The sequence below is a fragment of the Hylobates moloch genome, unplaced genomic scaffold, assembly GCF_009828535.3.
Source record: "Hylobates moloch isolate HMO894 unplaced genomic scaffold, HMol_V3 SCAFFOLD_2, whole genome shotgun sequence".
Classification (NCBI taxonomy): domain Eukaryota; kingdom Metazoa; phylum Chordata; class Mammalia; order Primates; family Hylobatidae; genus Hylobates; species Hylobates moloch.
The window spans coordinates 107048480-107069191 of NW_026652277.1; the positions used below are offsets into that span (position 1 = coordinate 107048480).

Sequence of the window (20712 nt, forward strand, 5' to 3'; positions counted from 1 at the left end):
TGTGAGTTTCTTGGTGAAATTGGGAGTAAAAAAGTGAAGGATATCTAAAATTAGATGGTAAATTTTAAATCATTCTCTGATGTTGTTTTCTGTATAGTTAACTGATAATCTGATTGGCTGAGATATGCAAACAAAACCAAACTCCAATGCTGGTTCATTCATTCATTGTGTTGAATCTTCAGATTAACTAACACTTGACACCCTCTCCTGCCACAGCTCTACAAAAGCCCCTAATTTGTGCAGTAGGCCCTACCACGCCAAGGCCTGCAAAGCAGGTGCTGTATATAATGAGTTCCTATTTGATAGCTGAGTACTAGAAGCCTTTTGCTATTCAGCCTCCAAGGTCCATCAATCTCTGGGTGCAGTTTTCCTCTGGGGCTCTCCTTTAGCCACCACCACCTCCACTGCTCCCTGTGGCTCTTCTCCCACAGGACTGGTTCAGTAGGAATAACAATCTCTCCTTCCTTGGTTAACAACAATAACAACAATTTATTGTGGACATGTGCCCATAACAATTTAATTATGGGCGCATATCAAAGCTTAATTACAATCATGCTCCAAGATCAAAGCCAATTCCAAAATTTCTCTCAGCAGAGACATTTACAGAGAAAAGAGAAGTGGCCGGCAGGCGCAGTGGCTCATGCCTGTAATCCCAGCACTTTGGGAGGCCAAGGCGGGTAGGTCACCTGAGGTCAGGAGTTGGAGACCAGCCTGGCAAACATGGCAAAAACCTGTCTCTACTAAAAATACAAAAATTAGCTGGGTGTGGTGGTGCGTGCCTGTAATCCTGGCTACTTGGGAGGCTGAGGTAGGAGAATCGCTTGAACCCAGGAGGCGGAGGTTGCAGTGAGCCGAGATGAGTCTGGGAGACAGAATGAGAGTCCATCTCAAAAAAAAAAAAAAAAAAGAAAAGAAAAAAGGCCGAGGTGGGCAGATCACTTGAGCTCAGGAATTCGAGATCAGCCTGAGCAACATGGTGAGACCCATCTCTGCTAAAAATATAGACACACTCAAAAATACCTGTGGTCCCAGCTACTCTGGAGGCTGAGGAGGGAGGATCAGTTGAGCTCTAGGGGATGGGAGAGGAGGAGCAGGCTGCAGTTAGCCACGATCGTGCCACTGCACTCCAGCCTGGGTGATAGAGCGAGACCCTGTCTCAAAAAGACAGATACAAAGAGAAGAGTAATTTTATTTAAAGGTTACTAAATTCTTTTTTTTTGAGACGGAGTCTCGCTCTGTCGCCCACGCTGGAGTGCAGTGGCGCGATCTCAGCTCACTGCAAGCTCCGCCTCCCGGGTTCACGCCATTCTCCTGCCTCAGCCTCTCTGAGTAGCTGGGACTACAGGCGCCCGCCACCACGCCCGGCTAATTTTTTTGTATTTTTAGTAGAGACGGGGTTTCACCGTGGTCTCGATCTCCTGAACTCGTGATCCGCCCGCTCGGCCTCCCAAAGTGCTGGGATTACAAGCGTGAGCCACCGCGCCCGGCCAAAGGTTACTAAATTCTTGACTGACAGCTGGGTGGGAAGGGAGCTAATTTCCTCAGAAAATTTCTTATCCAAAATTGCTTATTTTTTTTAAACTAGAACACTTATTTCTTCCAAGAAAAATTTACAAATTATATCAGGTAAAGGTTCAATCCAAGATCAAATTTGGGGTAATTTTTTCTTTACTTTTGATGATCCTAAGGAAAACTCCTTTTTTTTTTCATTTTAAGATTTTTTTTTTAATCCTTAAAGCCGACTTTGTAACTAACAAAAATGACAAAAGAGGAGGTTTAAAATGTTTCAGAATCTTAGAAAACGTCTTAGAACCACAATCCTTGACCTGTGTAATTCATCTTTTCCTTAGTTAGGAACCAGAAGTCCTTTGAAGTGCAGGCCCTTTCTCCAACGCCATTTGCATCCTTGTGCAAGGTCTGGACTATAGTTTTTTAGCATCTACTGTGTAGCAGGCACTTGACATAACATCAACTCATTTATTCTTCGTAACAGCCTTGGGAGTGGCACTGATTATTTATACCCATTTTACAGATGAAGAAAATTTAGGTCTCAGAGAAATCAAGTGTCTACTTCTCAGTTTTTTCAACTACAGATTATTATCTTTCTGGCATATGATTTTTTATGCTAATGAGAGGAAATTTTTCTAGATTTTCATCTATTTCTTGATTTGGTTTGAATACTTTGAAATATATTTTGTAAAGGTTCTTAAAGCTTCAGTGACTTATTAAAAAAAAACTTCAGTTACTTAACTAGAAAATGAAAGAACCCTGATTCAAGTCCAGGTCTTCTGACTCTGAAACTTGGGTTTTTTTGCTACACTAAAAAGGAATCAGGCTGTTTTGTGTCATTTGATTTTTCCACTATTTGAAAAAAGTATATGCTTCTTACAACCTCCGAGCTATTCTTGGTTCACACATTTTACTTATTCCGTAGCACTAGAAACTTTTTTTTAAATGATTTTCTTCTTGATCATAAAAGTAATACAGTGGTTCAGTATGTGGAATATGAACAAAATCCAAATCTCCCATAATCCTCCTGCTTAGAAAAGGACATGATACAGATTTTGGTGTATTTACCTTGAGCTTTTGTTTATAAGGCATAGGTATTTTAAGAACTGATATCCCATTATACCATGTATACTTTTCTGTACTTAAAATATCTGCCAGTAGCTAACTGGATTACTTGTTTTGCCAGCTGCAGTGTTATTATCACTTAAACTGATAGTGTGAATCGGCTTATTTTACATCAATGTCTTCCTAGGGTAAACTTTTAAAAAAAAATACCTCAGAAAGCTATATATAAATTTTATTGCATCGCTTCTCAGTCTTTTGGCTAAGATCAAGTGTAGACTTTATTGTAAACATTTTGTTAATTACCTTGAATACTTTGTAATTTCTTTTCTTTGTTTTAAAAAAAAAACACCTGCTATTGTTTTTTCTCTTGTTTTACCCCCAGGATTTCCCCTTGGGATTGGTTAGTAAGAAACGTGGAACATTTTCCCATGGGGATGTAGCTGGTATTAATGTAATGGAGATGTTAGTTACATTATTACCAGGGACACAAGTTTAAACTCTGTTTACCTGAACAAAAATGTCAGGCAGGAAGGAGCTCTCGGTTTTTGCATTCCTCACCTTACTGCATTGCAGGTCTAATAGTTACGCTTTTGCTTACCATCTGGCAGCCGGCTGAAAGATCTAGGAGAGAAAATGCTGCTGTTTTTTTTTTTTCTTCTCAGTTTCTGCTATGTTCAAGATAGGTCTTGCTTGTTCATTCTATTTTAACACTTTTCTAATATATTTCAGGAGAAAATATTATGGAGGGATATCAAGCAAATATATTTGAAATACAGTAGAGTGCTTAGAATACTAGTTTAGTAGGTTCCTTCACCAGATGACTTGTGTACCATTTCTCATTTTAAAAGGTTTTCCTATAAGTAAGCAAAAAAGTGTTTTCTAAATAAAATAGTAAAGAGTTGTTTGCAACATTATTAAAGTAATTTTTAGCGTAGCTTTCTTAATTTGTCTTTTCTTTGAGACCCGATTTGCTACCGTAGCTTGGAATTATCGATCTCTCTCAAAATTACAGCTGTTGGTGTTAGGGATGAGGAAAAGGAAGGCTGCTTAGCACTGTGCTTTTGCTTTATTTGCATAGAGACTGCATCTTATTTTTCTCAAAATTGAAAGGTGCTTTGAAAATCAGTAACAAAATTACAGTACTTATTCCTTAGTTCTCATGAACTGATGAGTTTGAGTTGTTTCATTTTCTAAGTTTAGCTCTAAAGGAAACACCTGCAACTAAAACTGTCGTTTCTGGGGGACAAAATGGTGTGCACTTGGCGGTGTGCTGTTTCGAAAGTGTGTTCTCCTTCCCCCCTTCTAAGTCCTCTCCTAATAGCTATTCAAAGCGTTGTCCTGTCTCTACCTTTCTTCTTGTGTCACATATCCTGTCACCCCAATTTGTCATTCCCTGGACCCCTTTTAGCCACTTGCTGATTGATGAAACTTGGTCACCAACAAACTAACCTGAACAGCTTAGAAGTCTGCTCTTCCCTGGGAGTAGTTTCAGTTTCAAAAGTCAAGAATTGTCTGAGTTCAATACTTTCAAACAAATTTGTATTTTATTCACGATTATAGCATCTACAAACTTCCAAAAAATAATGTCATAGATATGAGAAACATTCTTCAGTCTCCAGACAATGCTCAGCACATACATGATTTATGAAATTCTTACAGTAATTCTGCAGCCATGGGGCATTTCGACAATATTACTGTCTTCGGAACAATTAGTACTACACTGCTTCCCATTAAAACCCAAGTTACAATTATAGGCAAACTTTGATTGATAACCACATCGTCAGCTTATCAAAAGTAGTCCTGTACTTTTTTCAGCACTAACCAACCAGAAGGTATAGGTATGCCACAATCTGCCTTCTACCATCTTATTTAAAAATACCGGAGCCAGTTTAACTTCTCTGGGGAATTCAAGTTGGGTTTAGGTACATATGCTGGCTGGGCGCGATGGCTCACACCTGTAATCCCAAAACTTTGGGAGGTGGAGGTGGGAGGATTGCTTGAGGCCAGAAATTCAAGACCAGCCTGGCTAACACGGTGAGACCCTGTCTCTATGCAAAAAAAGGGGGTGGGTACAGATGCTATTAAATAGTAATATATACCATATATGCAGAATGGAAAGCAAAATTTTTCCAAAAATATCATTCCTCAGAAAAGAGAGTCACCTTGTGTTTTTGTCTTTGTCCTTTTTGAACAAAATACTCTTCAGGAAGACAATATGTCTGAAAGGGCCACAAGTAATGGCAGTTTTCTGTCTTATAAAGGTCACCTAGCAAAATCAGGGGAAAAAAGGCAAAGACATATTTATTAATTATTCCTGAGGGTATGACTTTGGATAACAAGTATTGGAGATCATTAAGTAGGCTTTTAAATAATTATTGAACAGAGAAATACAAGAAGTACTTATTTATGGTGATTATGAGTATGTAGGAAAAAAACCCTGATGTTTAACAAATGGTTCTTGCGATGTAGTAAAATCTCCACTGACAGCATTCTACTCTATGTAAGGCATGCTCTACCTCAGATAACTAGGAGGGAACTGTTAGAGGACTCAGAATGTTGTTTCAGTGATGATAAAGACCCAGTTGTAAACGATGCATGTGAAGTATTTGAATAAAATTGTTTGAGGAAAAGCCAATTTTTCTAAATTAGTACCATTTGCATAATTTGTGATATTAGATGTAAATGAGTATTTAAATACTGAATCAATAAATGGTTTAAATAGACTTCAAATTATTTACATTCACAAAAGTTTACATTTGAAATATAGGTTAAATAATGTAAACTCTTAAAGCTGCATAATCAAGTTGGAAAAAATGCTAACACTTGAGGTATTAATGTGTATGTAGGTATGGAGGATGCAAGAAAGCTCCCCTAGGTGATTGCAACCCTGATCCCCCACCATCTCCCCTCCCTATCCCTTTAAACAACTGCGGAGAAAACAGTGTCTCACAAATTATGAGAAGTGTCTAGGGTCCTTATTTAAAAATACAGATTTCTGTATTTCTCCCTGGAGATTCGGATTCAAGAAGACCGGGATGGGGCTGGGAATCTGCATCCTTAAGCACTCTAGATGATTCATAAAATCAGGTAACTTTGGAAAATATGGGCCTAGAGCATTAAATGAAACAGTACTATGTGTATTGGTGGCACCGTTTCTTGCACCTTATAAACCTAAGTGAATTCCTTCCTCTCCTACAGAGATGGAAAGATACACAGGACTGGTCTCCCGCAGTCACCCCCTTTACTGCACTGCTTCCCAGGGAAAAGAAACAAAAGCCTAATTACCAAGGCCACCTTATAAGCCATCTGGGAGAAGGCCAGAATTAGTTCCAGGTTATTGGCTATCTAGGTGAGGAAAGTTGAGTACTACGGGGCTTAGCTCTCTGCAAAGCCAGAGGGGAGAAAACTGAGTAGCAGCCCTCTGAGGGACTTAGGCAACAAGGAAAGCAGGAGGCAAACAAAAGCAGCTTGTAGGAATGGAATTCTCCACGTGGTGATGAGGGTTAGCATGGGACTGAGGTTTAAATTGCTCTATCATAGTTGGCCTTTCATGAGAGGGGGCTTGGTTTCATGACTCTCAGTTTTGGAAGAATAGAATAACCCTGCTGGCCCCAGGAGCTTATTAGTAAAGATTGAGGAAGCAAGACGGTCAAGGTCTCAGGCAGCTGGACACCAGTTAATGCCCCCACCCTCCTGAGTGTAATCACTGGATCAGCTCCCTTTCAAAATAGCACAAAAGGGCTAACTCATGGATTCTTTTTTTTTTTTTTTTTTTTTTTTTGAGATGGAGTCTCACTCTGTTGCCCAGGCTGGAGTGCAGTGGCGTGATCTCGGCTCACTGCAACCTCTGCTTCCCGGGTTCAAGCGAATCTCCTGCCTCAACTTCCTGAGTAGCTGGGATTATAGGCGCGTGCCACCACACCCAGCTAATTTTTGTATTTTTAGTAGAGACGGGGTTTCACCATGTTGGTCAGGCTGGTCTTGAACTCCTGACTTTGTGATCCGCCCGTCTTGGCCTCCCAAAGTGCTAGGATTACAGGCATGAACCACTGCACCCGGCCAAACTCATGGATTCTTGATAATGGATAAGACCAATGTCATCTGAATTAACAAAGGACCCCTTAGGAGTCAGACATGAGCTCATGAGTCACTAAACTCCATGTAACACTATCATATTATAATCAAGGATAGAGTCTGTAATAAAAATGATCCTCTCAGGCCTACAACCCCATCAACCCTTCACCCCTAATACAACCCAGCATACAAAAATACCCAAGGATGGCAGTGAAAAGAAAAACCACTCTAGTAAACACTAGAAAGCCATGACCAAATGAAAGAAAAATTCAAGAACTTACTCAGAATTTCCCATTTGTTAAGATCTCTTAATTAACAAAGAAGGAAAAGATTTTAGGTTGGAAAGAAAATCCTTAGATATTTCTGATGTGGCCAGTGGGTTCATTCTAACACTGCTTTACAAACCACAGGTTGTGACTCATTAGTGGATTGTGAGACCTTTTTAAAAAAGCAAATGAAAGAGAAAATACCAGAATGCATTGCAAGTAGAGAGGATATAACTTGGTAAGTTTTTTTAGTAACATCTGTGTGAGTGTGTGATAGTTTGCAATGTGAACTGTATTTATTGTGGCTCACAATAACAAGTTCAAAATGGATTTCATAAAGGTGAACTACAGTTCTGTCCCAGGGCAATCTTACGTAGCATTCAAACATGGCTTCAGGCATGAGTTCACATGGACGACCTGCTTTTTAAAGATTGTTTAGTTTTTCAAGATTGAATATGAGAACCACACTTCATCTCAGCTTTAACTGCTAAATCATTTATTGAAACCATAAATGTAATATTCTACAAAGAAAAGACTATTGGCTTGTGAATATTTGTTGCACTGTTCTTAACAACGTTGTTTTGGATTTTTTTTTTTAAATCATGGAATTGTTTCTTGGAATAATATGATACTTCAAATTGGTATCTCAAAATCGTGAACGAGACTACTAGAGCTTATATTTTCACTTTCCCAGGACTATTGTAAAGTACTGATGATACAACTGAAATAAGATCACTGCCTGAACTTAACTGTAATTTATGATAAAAGTAGGTCTTTTGAGGACCTCTAGGACAAGTATGACACATTTTAAAATCACCCAGCCTTTCAAAATTCTAAATGATGTGAAAGAGTTCTGCATTTACCATCAGATTTTTCTCACATATTCTACTGTTCCTGATGACATGTTAAGAGAATATAAAAATTCTTAGGCGACACTCTTATTAATAGTTCCCTGGTACGAACAGATTGAAAACGGTAGAAAAGTAAAAGAAACTTTTTTTTTTTTTTTTGAGATGGAGTCTCGCACCGTCACCTGGGCTGGAGTGCAGTGGTGCGACATCGGCTCACTGCAACCTCCGCCTGCTGGGCTCACACGATTCTCCCGCCTCACCCTCCTGAGTAGCTGGGATTACAGGCACACACCACCACACCAGGCTAATTTTGTGTATTTTTAGTAGAGACGGGGTTTCACTATGTTGGCCAGGCTGGTCTCGAACTCCTGACCTCATGGTCCTCCCACCTCAGCCTCCCAAAGTGCTGGGATTACAAATGTGAGCCACCGTGCCCAGCCAAATAAACTTTTTATTAAATCTAATTCTGGAATTGTTATTGATGTCATATATGTATTAAGCTGGAAAAGTATATTAAAATAACATTTAAAACTTCCTACTTTTAAGATAATTCACCTCTTAATTACAAGGAAAAGCACTACACGTCAGTAAACATTTCCAATTTACAGCCTACTTCTTCTATTTAGTCTTACATTAAATTAATAGTAAATATAGCTATTGATCTGTTGGTTGAACAACTCAATTTCTTGGATGCTAGTTATTATCCATGGTCTCTGCTGCGCACAGTGGTAAAGTCCTACACAACTGCAGTTCTAAAAACTGACATCTATAAAGGACCTATCAAAAATTAGTTGATTTTTCATTATTTTTAGATATTAAAATCCTTTCATCTCCAGTATCTGCCTTTTAGCCATTTCTCTAGCACAGAGTCTGGAATATAATTGGAACCCTATAAATATCTGTTGGATAAAAGAACATTGTTAATTTCTCCCAGAAAGTCACACCATCATAGGAGATTTAGCAATCATTATTGACAAAAGAATCAAAACTCATGGCTCCTTTTATTTACCCCACACTCTTTTTGGGCATGCTTGTCCTCAACACATTGAGGGAGAATAAACCAAGTCCGGAGATGCAGCAAGGCCAGGGAGCAGGGTCTTGTGAACTTTGCTAAGGAGTTTGGGCTGATATCTAGGCGTCACGGAGAGCTTCAGACCTGGAGGGTGTTAAGCAAGGAAGCTTAAGAAGGTCAGGAAGCAAAGAAGGTCAGAATTGTGGTGGTTCAGAGAGGCCACTCGGGGTCTGTGTGAAGGATGGATGGATGGATGGGTGGATGGATGGGTGGATGGATGAATGGGGTAGAGAGACACTGATTAAACAGCTACTGAAAGGTCCGATGCAGTCGCTCATGTCTATAATCCAAGCACTTTGGGAGCCCAAGGTGGAAGGATCACTTGAGCCCAGGAGTTTGAAACCAGCCTGGGCAACGTAGCAACATTCCATCTCTACAAAAAAACAAACAAAAAAAAATTAGCCAGGTGTGGTGGTGCAAACCTGTAGTCCTAGCTACTTGAGAGACTGAAGCAGAACAATCACTTGGGCCTAGGAGTTTGAGGTTATGGTACGCTGGGATCATGCCACTGCACTCCAGCATGGGCAACAGAATGAGACTGTCTCTCAAAAAAAAAAAAAAAAAAAAAAAACTACTGAAATCCAAGTAAACAGGAGATGGTGGTCTAAAACAAGATAGTGGCAGAGGAGATGGAGAGAACAGATTCAATAGACCTTTGTAAGGCTGAGCTGAAAGAACCGAGTGACTGACTGCAGGTGAACAGGAGGGGAGGGAAGAATCAAGAATGAGGCCCAAGTGTCTGGCAGAACCACAGGGAGGAAAGTCACACCATCATAGGTGATTTAGCAAGAAGGAAGCCAATTTTAGACATGTTAGATTTGAGGCTCTTCACCTATAGAAGATTCTAGCAAAGGCATGCTAATTGCAATTTAAGATATAGATCTGAAGGTCAAAAAAGAATTAGGATGGAAATATACCTTTTTGGATTTTATTCCAGATCAGTATTTTATTTTTTTACACATATTGAAATCTCAAGGTAAAAAGTTGAATACAGTTAAGACCAAAGGCTTATTCTCTCTTAATTTTCTGAGCTTGAAATATACTATTGCCTATTAGAAAACCAAATGGCTGTAAAAGGTATTTACATTTTCTTCAGATATTTAGACACTTAATACCATCTTCAGCATTAGAGTTATTTAATGGATTAGGAATAAAAATGCATGATCTTTAACTTTCTTCTCTGGGTGAAGTACATTTAGAAGACTGCTCCTATTGGTTCTACAAATATGCCAGGGGAGCTCATGTAAGAATAGGTACTTGTTTCTCAATATGCCAGCATTCGTGCCCACGTAGTAATTAGTAGTTTAGGTGGATAAACTCCAATGAATCTGGTGGGCTTCTGACACACTCTCCTGAATAGCGTCCTCCTTTTGCATCCTCAAATGGCACACCCCATAGTCTTAGTCCACCAGACAAATCCTCCAAGTGCCCCTCTTCATATTTGTGAAAGGAAAGTATTTTTTTAAAACATTCGGTGAAGCTGCTTATAGTTGTAGTTGGGAACGTGGGCTTACTAGCTATATGATCTTGAGCAAGTTATTATTTCATCTTTTTTACCTTGGTTGCCTTATCTGAAAAATAGAAATGGTAACAGTACTTACCTCTTGGATTTATGAATTTTAGTTATGCAAAAGTACTTCAGAGCAGTGTCTGGGGCATATTGTGTGTACTCAATCAGTATCTATTACTACTAAATACTTCTGTTGAAGACAAAATTTTCTTTCTCTTAAGCTCAACATCACTACTGATGTAAAATCTTGGAAATAATTATTTCAGATCAGGTTTTCCAATCAGAAACAGGATTTCATATTTGAGATATAACATCTAATGCTAGCCCCTCTCTGAGAACTCCTAGGGGATCTGAAAAAGGTCATTGTAGGATGGAATCTTACTAAGCAAAGTTAAGAATGATAAGGTAAACTGTTAGGAAAAGGATTTCCATATGACTAGGAGATTAGGGCCACAGCAGCAAGAGTTAATATCTGAAGTTTACTGAAGTAACAGTTCTACAGCCCGTCAAAAATGTGGAGATATAAGAGAGTTTATAAATAAAAGCATAAATTAAATTTTAGTGAGATTTATCACCATTTCCATAAAATGAGAGCTGGTTAATCAGGACAAATAAATTTTACCAAATGGATGTAACAGGGCCAATGAAACAGTGACATACATGTATGGTAAGCAACCTCAGAAACAGGAAAGGCTGTACTTCCTTTTCACCAAAGAGACCATTCTGCTCCCAGAAAGCTTAGTTATGAATACGCTTGAAATGAGAGCTTTATCAAAGCATGAACCCAGGACACATGCTTTTAAATTGGCAGTTAACATTCTTGAAAGCAATGGCTTAACAGTGGTTATAAATGATGTACTGCTTAAAGTAAAACATGAGCTATACCTGATTACAAATTACATCCAGTCTGTACAAGTTGAATGCATACCATACTTTAATAACCAAGACAATTCAGCTGTTTTTCCAGAGTATATTTCAAACAGAGTTGGCATATAACCCGTATGTAACAATATTGCTGTGATTTTAGTCATATTTGTGAATGTCAACCGGTTTTTGCTTTATATTCCTTCAAAAACATTCCACCCTGGTCATTCACACTAATCTACGTCACTGAAAATAACCAAAATAATTCACAGTCTCACCTCTATGTAAAAGTTCTAATTGACTCAATAGGCAAAGGACTGCCCTGCTCCTTTTGAGGAAGGAAACCTGCAGGGCAAGTTCTTAATCCCTAAAGCCAAGCAAAAATATTCCAGTGCAGTTGCTGTAGCCATGTATTTAGGCTTTGTATTTATAGAATTAAATTTGAGAATGAAACATGGCCATACACGTCGCAATAAGCTGCCTCTCATATCAAAAATACAATGCAAAATGACTTGAAGACACTTCCAATAACACAGATTTGAAAAACTGAACGCTTAGACATAACTCCTGGATCTTTCTTTAATTAAGAAGTCATTGCCACACTTACAAAGTTAGAGGCAGTAATCTATATTAGCATGTGATTAATCAAAGAGTGCACTTACTACCATGAACTTGGGCCCTATGTCATAGAATTATTTTTGCCTTTCCCCCAAAGAATCATTTGCTCTTGAAGTAATAGGCTTTTTAAGGCACATTTTAACAAAAACCCATCATATACCCAGCTTAAACATGGAAGCCCCACCTGGTTATAGTAATAAATATACCTAAGTAATGTGTGATTTACCAAATAGGCTAGTGTCTCCAGCTTGAGGATAAAGTCATATTAGAAAACTGATTCTTCATTTGCTTATTCAAAGTGAAACAACATGTAAAAAATATTAGAGAATTAGATTTATAACAATAACCCATAAGTGCCAGGTCTGTTGGCAAAGGTCCAACATGATCTAGCTCTGGAAATCAGGGAGCCCTGGGCTCCTAACCATCCAGGTTTCGGAGTAGGAATCACGAGGAAAGGAGTTAGGGCACCTTAATTATTTTTAGAAATCTCCTTTCAAAATGCACAGACCCTTGGGAGGCTCAAACCTCAAACCCCAACCAGATATCATCTTAAATTCAGTTACCAGCTTCAAAGAAACAAGACTTGGGGAGAGGAAGGAGAGAGGCTGGAAAGAAGCCACAGAGAGAAGTGGGAAAGTTTAGGCTGGGCACGGTAGCTCAGGCCTGTAATCTCAGCATTCGAGGAGGCCAAGGCAGGAGGATTGCTTAGGACCAGGAGTTTGAGACCATCTTGGGCAACACAGTGAGATCCTGTCTCTACAAAAACAACATTTAAGAATTACCCGGGTGCGGTGGTGCACACCTGTAGTTCTAGCTACTAGGGAGGCTGAGGTGGAAGGATCCCTTGGGCCCAAGAGGTAACAGTGAGCTATGATTGTACCAATGTACTCCAGCACAAGCAACAGAATGAGGCCCCCCTCTAAAAAAATTTCAAGTACAAGTTGCTTTAGGGACTTTATATATTTTGCTAGGACCAACTTTGATGTTCTTAGGAGGCTCTGCTTTTAAAAAAAAAAAAATCTCATTTTCTAATGCCCCACAAGCATGCCTTAGGGTGCTAACCCTTGAGATGCACATAAAATTATCTACTTGGAATGATTTGGCATAGGGGTAGATTTAGGACTCTTAATTTCCTGTTAGTCTAAAGTAAACATAAGTGAAATAATTTCACAGAAACAATTACACAGCTAATTGTAATGTCTCTCCAGCCATCCTCTTCCCACTGACCTTTAGGGGTCTTCACGATGACTCTTCAGCCTTGCAGAGCATGCTGGTGGCAGGCTGAGCTTGGCTCAATCATAAGGTGGGAACAAGTGGAGTGCATGAGGCATGTTATTACCAGTGAGAAGGAGATGTGGAGGTGACAAAAATGACTAACAGGATTGAGCTCCATGGTGGGGACCTGCGATTTGTTCTATTCACTATGGTCATGGAGCAATAAAGAACCGGTCCTGAATAAGCATTTTAAATGTGGCACACCAGACCATCGCACAGGGCCAAAAGTCCAGAATTGTATATATGTTTTTTAGTCTGCAGTTGCCAATCACATACTTTTGGGACAACTTTAGGCCTCTGATGTTACTTTAGCCCTGGGTGGCAGGTACAGAAAAGCCTCCAGAAACCCTGCGATACAGTGACATTTTTATTTCTCTCCAGTGATCGGCACCATTTTGGAAATCTGGTCCCAAAGTTTCAAAAGAATAGTAATGCAACAAAAAGAAATAACCTCTCTGTATAAAGCGATTATAGAGATGTGTGTTGAGGTAAAGAGCTGCATAAAAACCGTTGAGCAGGGAAGCACAGCCACTGCTATAGAAATTTTTAGGTAAGTCTGGTGCTAACATTATTCTACAAAACTGTTTACACCCATTATAAATAGGGGACAGTTCTTATTGCTCCTGGAGCTTGTAGCTCCAATCTGTTCCAGCTCCACTGAGAAATGATTTTTCTCAACAATTGGTAGCAAAGATTTCCAAATTTACAAAAAGTCATTACCAATGCATCACTTTTTGATTAATTTCTGATTGCCATATAGATATGGACTACAGTATGCATGTCCTTGACACCAAGTACAGAAAAAAAGCTTAGAAAAGTCGTTTTATCAAAGTTCAGTTCAATGAGAAACATGAAAAAGTGCAAAATATGTACAGTTCCTGGCAGTTCTCACACGGGATTTTTTTGACTACAGACCATAAAAGTTTACATTTGTGTAATGAAATGACAATGGAATTCACATCACTGTTAATATACAAGTTTTTGCTTCAAAGTGCTTACTTTATTTATAAAAGAGAAGATCAAGAGGGTTGCAGGAATTTTTTTTTTTTTTTTAACAACAAATCCATGGTATGTGTCCCAGTCTCCTTCTTCCTCTTCCCTTAGTGCAACATGGCGCAGCAGCCTCATGGATAATGTCTGATTTCAAAAGACGTTCCGGAAACCTCACCTACAGCAGCACTCTAGGGGTCCCATTAGGGGTGGCTCTCTTTTTCTTCTGCAGCCGATTCTGAACCTTTCGAGATTTTACTACTTTCATTCTCACCTCAAAAACTTCATGAATGGCCTTCCGGAAGCAATGAAAATTATAGTCAATTAGCCCTGGAGAAGAGAACAAAAATATTTATAAATGTCACGTAGAAATAATCTCCATCTTTTCATGGGACCCATGGCCAGGACACGCCAGTAGGGGCAGTAGAGGATGGTCTTAGCGTAAGGACCATAGATTTCCCGGGGATGTCTGCAGCTGGCCTTCAGAAATTGCTATAAATCTTTAGGAATTATAGGCAAAGTCTTGTGAAGGAAGATTTTTCCTGAGGCAAGGTTCCAGAGCATAGACCATATTTTCAAAGATTCCTATGACCCAAAAGATTTAAAGAACCACTGAACTTAACTTTTTTTTTAACCTTTCAGAATTAAAGATTTCTTACAATTAAGAGAAATCTGTAATGAAAAATGTTTCTCCCCAAAGGGCATTATTAGACTGAGTAGAGGCAGACCCTGACTTGGGATCCCAAAGCTGTGTATCAATCAATAAATATTTACTGAGTATCTATTATATTTAAACAATTCTCATAAGCCCGAGGGAAAGAGAAGCCCCTAATTTTAGAGTGTTAACAGTCATCTCGCCAACTCCAGCAGAAATTCAACAACCGATGACACTCAGCTTTTCAGTATTAAATATTTTAAGTGGAGAAATAGTAGGAGAGAATATTCTTGTGTTTTCAGAAATATATCAGTGACACAAAAAATAGAATAAAAGATAATCCAAAGTCTTGAGGAGTGCATTTTTCATCATTACTAGTAATTTGTAAAAGTCCTGAGAGCAACATTATGTTTACACCAATTAGGATAAGGTGGTCAGTTCTATTTACTATCTTTGAATTTATTAAAATAACTAGCCCAACAATTATTTCTATCTATCAGTGGATGCTTCTAGAGCCCCGTCCAAAGGAAGAATTAGGATTCCAGCCAAGGATTAAATTCTTCAAACTAGTTATACAACTAACTGCAAGGGGACGGCGGGGAGGGCACCATCTCGGTTTCCAGGAGCAGGAAAACCTCTGAGTAGTGCCCTCTGCTGCTTCTGCAGAGAGAGTGAACCACTAGTGCAGTAAAACCAGGAGTCAATTTCCTCAAGGAAAGACCAGTGTGACAAGCAAGGGGAAAAGTAATAAAAACAAAGGAGCAAAAGAACGATTTTTAAATGGCAATTTGAATATGAGATGTGAGAGCCTCAAGATTCTCTGCTTTTATGTGCAACAAACTGTCTTAAAAAGCTTAGCTAAAAGAACTTGGCTCAATGAGAAGGGTACAATGAAATACTCAACTTGGGAAATTTCAGACATATCCTATTGTTCTTATTTTTGAGGCAGAGTCTCACTCTGTCACCCAGGTGGGAGTGCAAGGCTCCATCACAGCTCATTGCAGTCTCAACCTCCTGGGCTCAAGCAATCCTCCCACCTCATTTTTAAATTTTTCCTAGAGATGAGGTCTCACTATGTTGCCCAGGATGGTCTTGAAGCCCTAGGCTCAAGCAATCCTTCCACTTTGGCCTCCCAAAGTGCTGGGATCATAGGCATGAACCACTGGCACCCGCCCCTATTGTTCTTGACAGACCTTAACTTACATATCTTTGCACATTTCAAAATGTAACAGTAATCTTGCTGTGTTTGGAATTTTAAGTAAAAGTTCACAACTGAGGCTTTTTAAAGACAGTAAACATCCATAAACAGTGTTTGCTATTTCAATCCTCATGAAAAGTTTTTGAAAATACATGAACAGAGACATAAACAAAATAAACACTCTCTTCACCCCACTTACAGTTCATAAGGCCCCACATCCTTCTCTGCTTCAGGAGTTCTCAACCCTAGCTGCACAATAAAAACACCCAGGCACCAGGCCCACCAGGAGGCCAGGCACAGCACAGCACTTTGGGAGGCTGAGCAGGGAGGATCACCTGAGGCCAGCAACCTTTAGCCCTGACTGCCATAAAGTGGTGGTGTGATGTTGAGAGAAAGTCATTTATATTTTCTAGGCCTGAGTAAAATCATCTGTGAAATGAGGGGGTGAAACAAGGCGTATTCCTGTCTATCTTTAAAATTCCATGATCTATTATATAATCTGTTCTTGTTTCTAGCAAGATGAAAATAAGGAGTAAAAGATGAACACCATTTAATTTAAAGTTTTGAGGCCAAAGGACACAAGAGGCAATTTGGTCAGTCATGGTACACACAGGAAAAATACAGGACATCACTAAGCAGCAAGAAAATGTAAATTCACATAATATACCAGTTTTCAGTTGTCAACTTTTAAAAATACTAATACCCAATATTGATAAGAACACAGCAAAATAAGTATTCATATTCTCTTCGCAGCATAAAACTGGAAAATCTTTCTGAAGAACATTTTGGTAATATGCATTAGAAGCCCCCAAAATGGGCCTACCCTTTTGATCTAAGTAATTCCACTTTAAATTTTTCCTTAGGAAACAACCAAAGATGCACATAAATATTTAGTGCAAATGAGGTCATAATGGTATTATTTATAACATCAAAATCTAGAAACAATATAGATGTCTGAAAATAGAAGAATCTAATACAATCATTAAAATGATGTGGTTAAAAAAAGACGGTGAATTGGAAACATGCCTGTAATAATTTAAGTGAAGGTTATAAAGTAGAATTCATCATACAATCTATCATAGTTCTTTTAGAAAATGCATATGCAAGAAAGGACTGGAAAAGTATACAGAAAATGTTAAGAGTAGTTATCTGAATGAGAAACATCAACAATTATTGTTTTTTTGCTAAATACTATTTCTAAATTTTCTAAAAGAATCTATTACTTTTCTGATAAAAATAAACAATGTAAATTAAGTTTTCATGGCCAATGAATTCGGAAAATTTAATGATATACGTAAGTGAAATATATATAATATAAAATATAAATATTTTAATATTTATATTAAATATAAAACTATATTAGAATATACAACTATATTAGACAATATGGCCCCAGTTTTGTTGGAAGAAAGGAAAAAAAAGGAATGAAGGCAGGGAGAAAAGGAGCAAGGGTAGGAGGGAGAGGAAATGAGAGAGGAGAGCCGGACGTGGTGGCTCACTCCTTTAATCCCAGCACTTTGGGATGTCGAGGTGGGAGGATCACTTGAGCCAAGGAGTTTGAGACCAGCCTAGGAAATATGGTGAGACCCCAATCTCTACCAAAAAAAAAAAAAAAAAAATTCCAAGTTGTTGACATGTGTCTGTGGTCCTAGCTACATGGGAGGATGAGGTGGGAGGATCACTTGGGTCCCGGTGGTCGAAGCTGCAGAAAGCCATGACTGTGCCACTGCACTCCAGCCTAAGTAACAGAGTGAGATCCTGTCTCAAAAAAAAGAGAGAGAGAAAGGGAGAAAGAAAATCCCAGAAATTTAACATGGGTTTAGTTCTAGATGGTGAAATACGTGGTTTTATTCTACATACTTTCCTAAATATTCAAAGCATTTTTAATTTAATAGGCTTATATGGCTTATAATACAGAAGAAAAAGGCTATTTCAGGATATGTTACTATTACATATTCAGGATATGTAACTATTTGTTGGAGATTTTTTTTTTTTTACCCAACAAATTAGTAAACCATACACTGTTACTAACAAAAGTCCCTAGCCATATCAGTAAGCTAGGGACTTCTGTTAGTAACTTTTGTTTAGATATTACAGAAGGGGGAAATTAGTTTAATTGCTTTTGTTTCAAAATAAAACTGAATTTGATCCTAAAAGAAAATTTGGTGGAGTTAATTATATTCATGGTCTTCCCTTTTCGGAATCATGATGCCATCCCTGTGTTCTGAAGATTTAAGAAGTATTTTGAGGCTGAACAGAAGTCAAACCACCTGTTGTCCCCTCCTTTACATGGGAAGAACAAAAGATCACACGGTTACCTAAGACCTTCTAGAGGTGTGGACCAAAGTGGAGACCTCCACCCTCAATATAGGCTGGGAGTCTGCTCCCTGGTAAGAGACTTCATTCACAGCCTGGCAACAATGCCCCAGCTAGCTTCCCTGCAGCGGACATGCCAAGGCCCCTGGGAGGATCATGGGGTTCCACTTCCACCTCGCTGCAATCGCAGATGCACCACTAGAGGGCAGGCCAGTTCACTGGCCCAGAAGCTGACACTGTGGGCAGGAGCCCGCCCAGCTCTGGACTCCAAGCCAAGGGGGCCTGTGACTGGCATCTGGAAGTTTCGAGGTTCATGCTGTTGTCCACCCACATTCAACAAACTATACATGCAGCAGCAGTCTGATGCTTCTTTTAATGCTTCTTTTAAATCACACCAAAAAGTTACCTTTTCTTTCAAAGCTTTCCTCTCTGACAAAGCAAACGAGAGCCAGGAACTTTGTCACCTCTTTTAAATAAAGCACGGTTGTATTATTAAGCTTTATGATGGCTGTGGATTCCTTGTCATAGGGGGTTCCTGCTCCATCTTCTTTGAGACTAAATGGGGACAGAAACCAAAACATGTGACCATTGAGAAAGAACTAGAAACTGTAAGCCAGTGACAGAGACCAGCTTTAAGCCACAAAAAGTGATAATCGTACGTTGTTCACACTTGCAGTGCATTTCAGCAAAAGATCTCAGAAACACACAGGCACAGAAACATACACAGTCCTCAACAGTCATTTCCTACTGACAACGAGTGGCTGTCTGCAGCAGCTGGGCCACTCTCCAAGCACCTGAAGAAGCCAGTTGAAGGATGAGGTTAGCTCTCCCCACCTCCGTGGCCAAGGGCTTCTTGTTTTCTCACCTAGAATAGCCAGGCTGTCAAAAGCATGGTCTGATGAAAGACTAAGAAAGGCTGAAGATATGTTCCAAATTCAAGGAGTCTAAAGAGACCTGAAAGCGAAGTGCTAGACTGGATCCTGAATTGGGAAAAACTGCTATAAAAGATAGAATTGGGACCACTGGTAAAATTTGAATATAGTCTATATATTAGATAATAATGTAGCCATGCTAAATTTGCTGAACTGTGAACTGGTTCAACTTACTCTCAAATGGTTGACCGAAAAGAAATAGATACACAATATGCATTAGAAAAAGAGAGATGTAGCAAATATGGCAAACTGGTAAAAACTGATGAATCCCAGTGAAGAGTTATACAGGAGTTCATTTTACTACCCTTGTATATTTTCTGTAGGTTTGAACCTTTTTTTTCAAAATAAAGAGTTAAATAAGATATATAGGTCTATTTGGCCAGGCGCAGTGGCTCACGCCTGTAATCCTAGTGCTTGGGAGGCAGGTAGATCATGAGGTCATGAGTTCAAGACCAGCCTGGCCAATATGGGTGAAACCCCATCTCTACTAAAAAAACAAAAATTAGCCAGGCACCACGTGGTGGCGCACACCTGTAGTCCCAGCTACTCGGGAGGCTGAGGCAGAAGAGTCCCTTGAACCCAGGAGGCAGATGTTGCCGTGAGCCGAGATTGCGCCACTGTACTCCAGCCTGGGTGACAGAGCAGGACTCCGTCTCAAAAAAAAAAAAAAAAAAGATATATAGCTCTATTTAAGAAAAGGTGTGGTGTGTAGACACAAATGACTTGGGTTTGAATCTCAGTTCTTTTACTTGCTAGCTATGTGAGCTTGGACAAGTCGAATAACTTCTCTGAGCCTCAATTTCCTCATATGTACACTAACAGTAATTATTTCAAAGTTTTCTAATGAAGATTAAATGAAATAATGCATATGTGGCACTAAGCATAATGCTGAGAACATAAAATACACACTTATTATCATGGCTTTAATGACTGAAACTGGACCCTCTGAAGATACCTGTGTAATAGAAGAGTTATGAATCCTTTCCTCACAGGCAAAGGACACTTCCCTAAACCTTTTCCCCCTTACCTAAAACTGTACATAAATTTTCTGATTTATTTTTACTCCCCAAATTTATGAATAACTGACCAGAAATTTGACTTAATTGGAATTGTGTTAAACCTTATCACATTCACTGAGAACTAGCATTTATTAAAGCTTACTATGTGATATGAACCATTCTTAGTTCTTAAAATGCATTATCCTCTGTCTGCTATAAGAATCCTCTAAGTTTCTAAGGAAACTGAGGCTAGGGGAAAATAAGATAACTTGGTCAAAGCTGATGACAGGGGTAAAGCCAGGACCTCAAGCCTAGATATGGCTAATTTCAAAGTTAATGCTTTAATCCTGTAAATACACAACGGGGTAGAGTATCAAGCCAGATTTAATGAAAAGCCTGAATTGCACAGAGTATTTTTAGGAAATGTGGGTTTTTAATTTTGAGAGTATTTTAAGCTGCCATATACATGGCCACTTAAAAGTAAATTGTGAGGCTGGGCACAGTGGCTCATGCCTGTAA

The 20712-nt window shown here is 39.1% G+C and overlaps 1 protein-coding gene across 1 annotated transcript in view; it reads right to left on the minus strand.

Annotated features, from left to right (window-relative positions):
• Positions 1-14082: 14082 nt before the first annotated feature.
• RRAGD (Ras related GTP binding D) overlaps positions 14083-20712 on the minus strand; it is a 50616-nt gene continuing 43986 nt past the window's right edge. The window contains exons 6-7 of the mRNA XM_032155268.2: positions 18670-18818; positions 14083-14424 (exon numbers count right to left, since the gene is read on the minus strand). Coding sequence (XP_032011159.1) covers positions 14273-14424; positions 18670-18818 — 301 coding nt within the window. The 3' untranslated portion in view covers positions 14083-14272. The remainder of the gene's footprint in view (positions 14425-18669; positions 18819-20712) is intronic.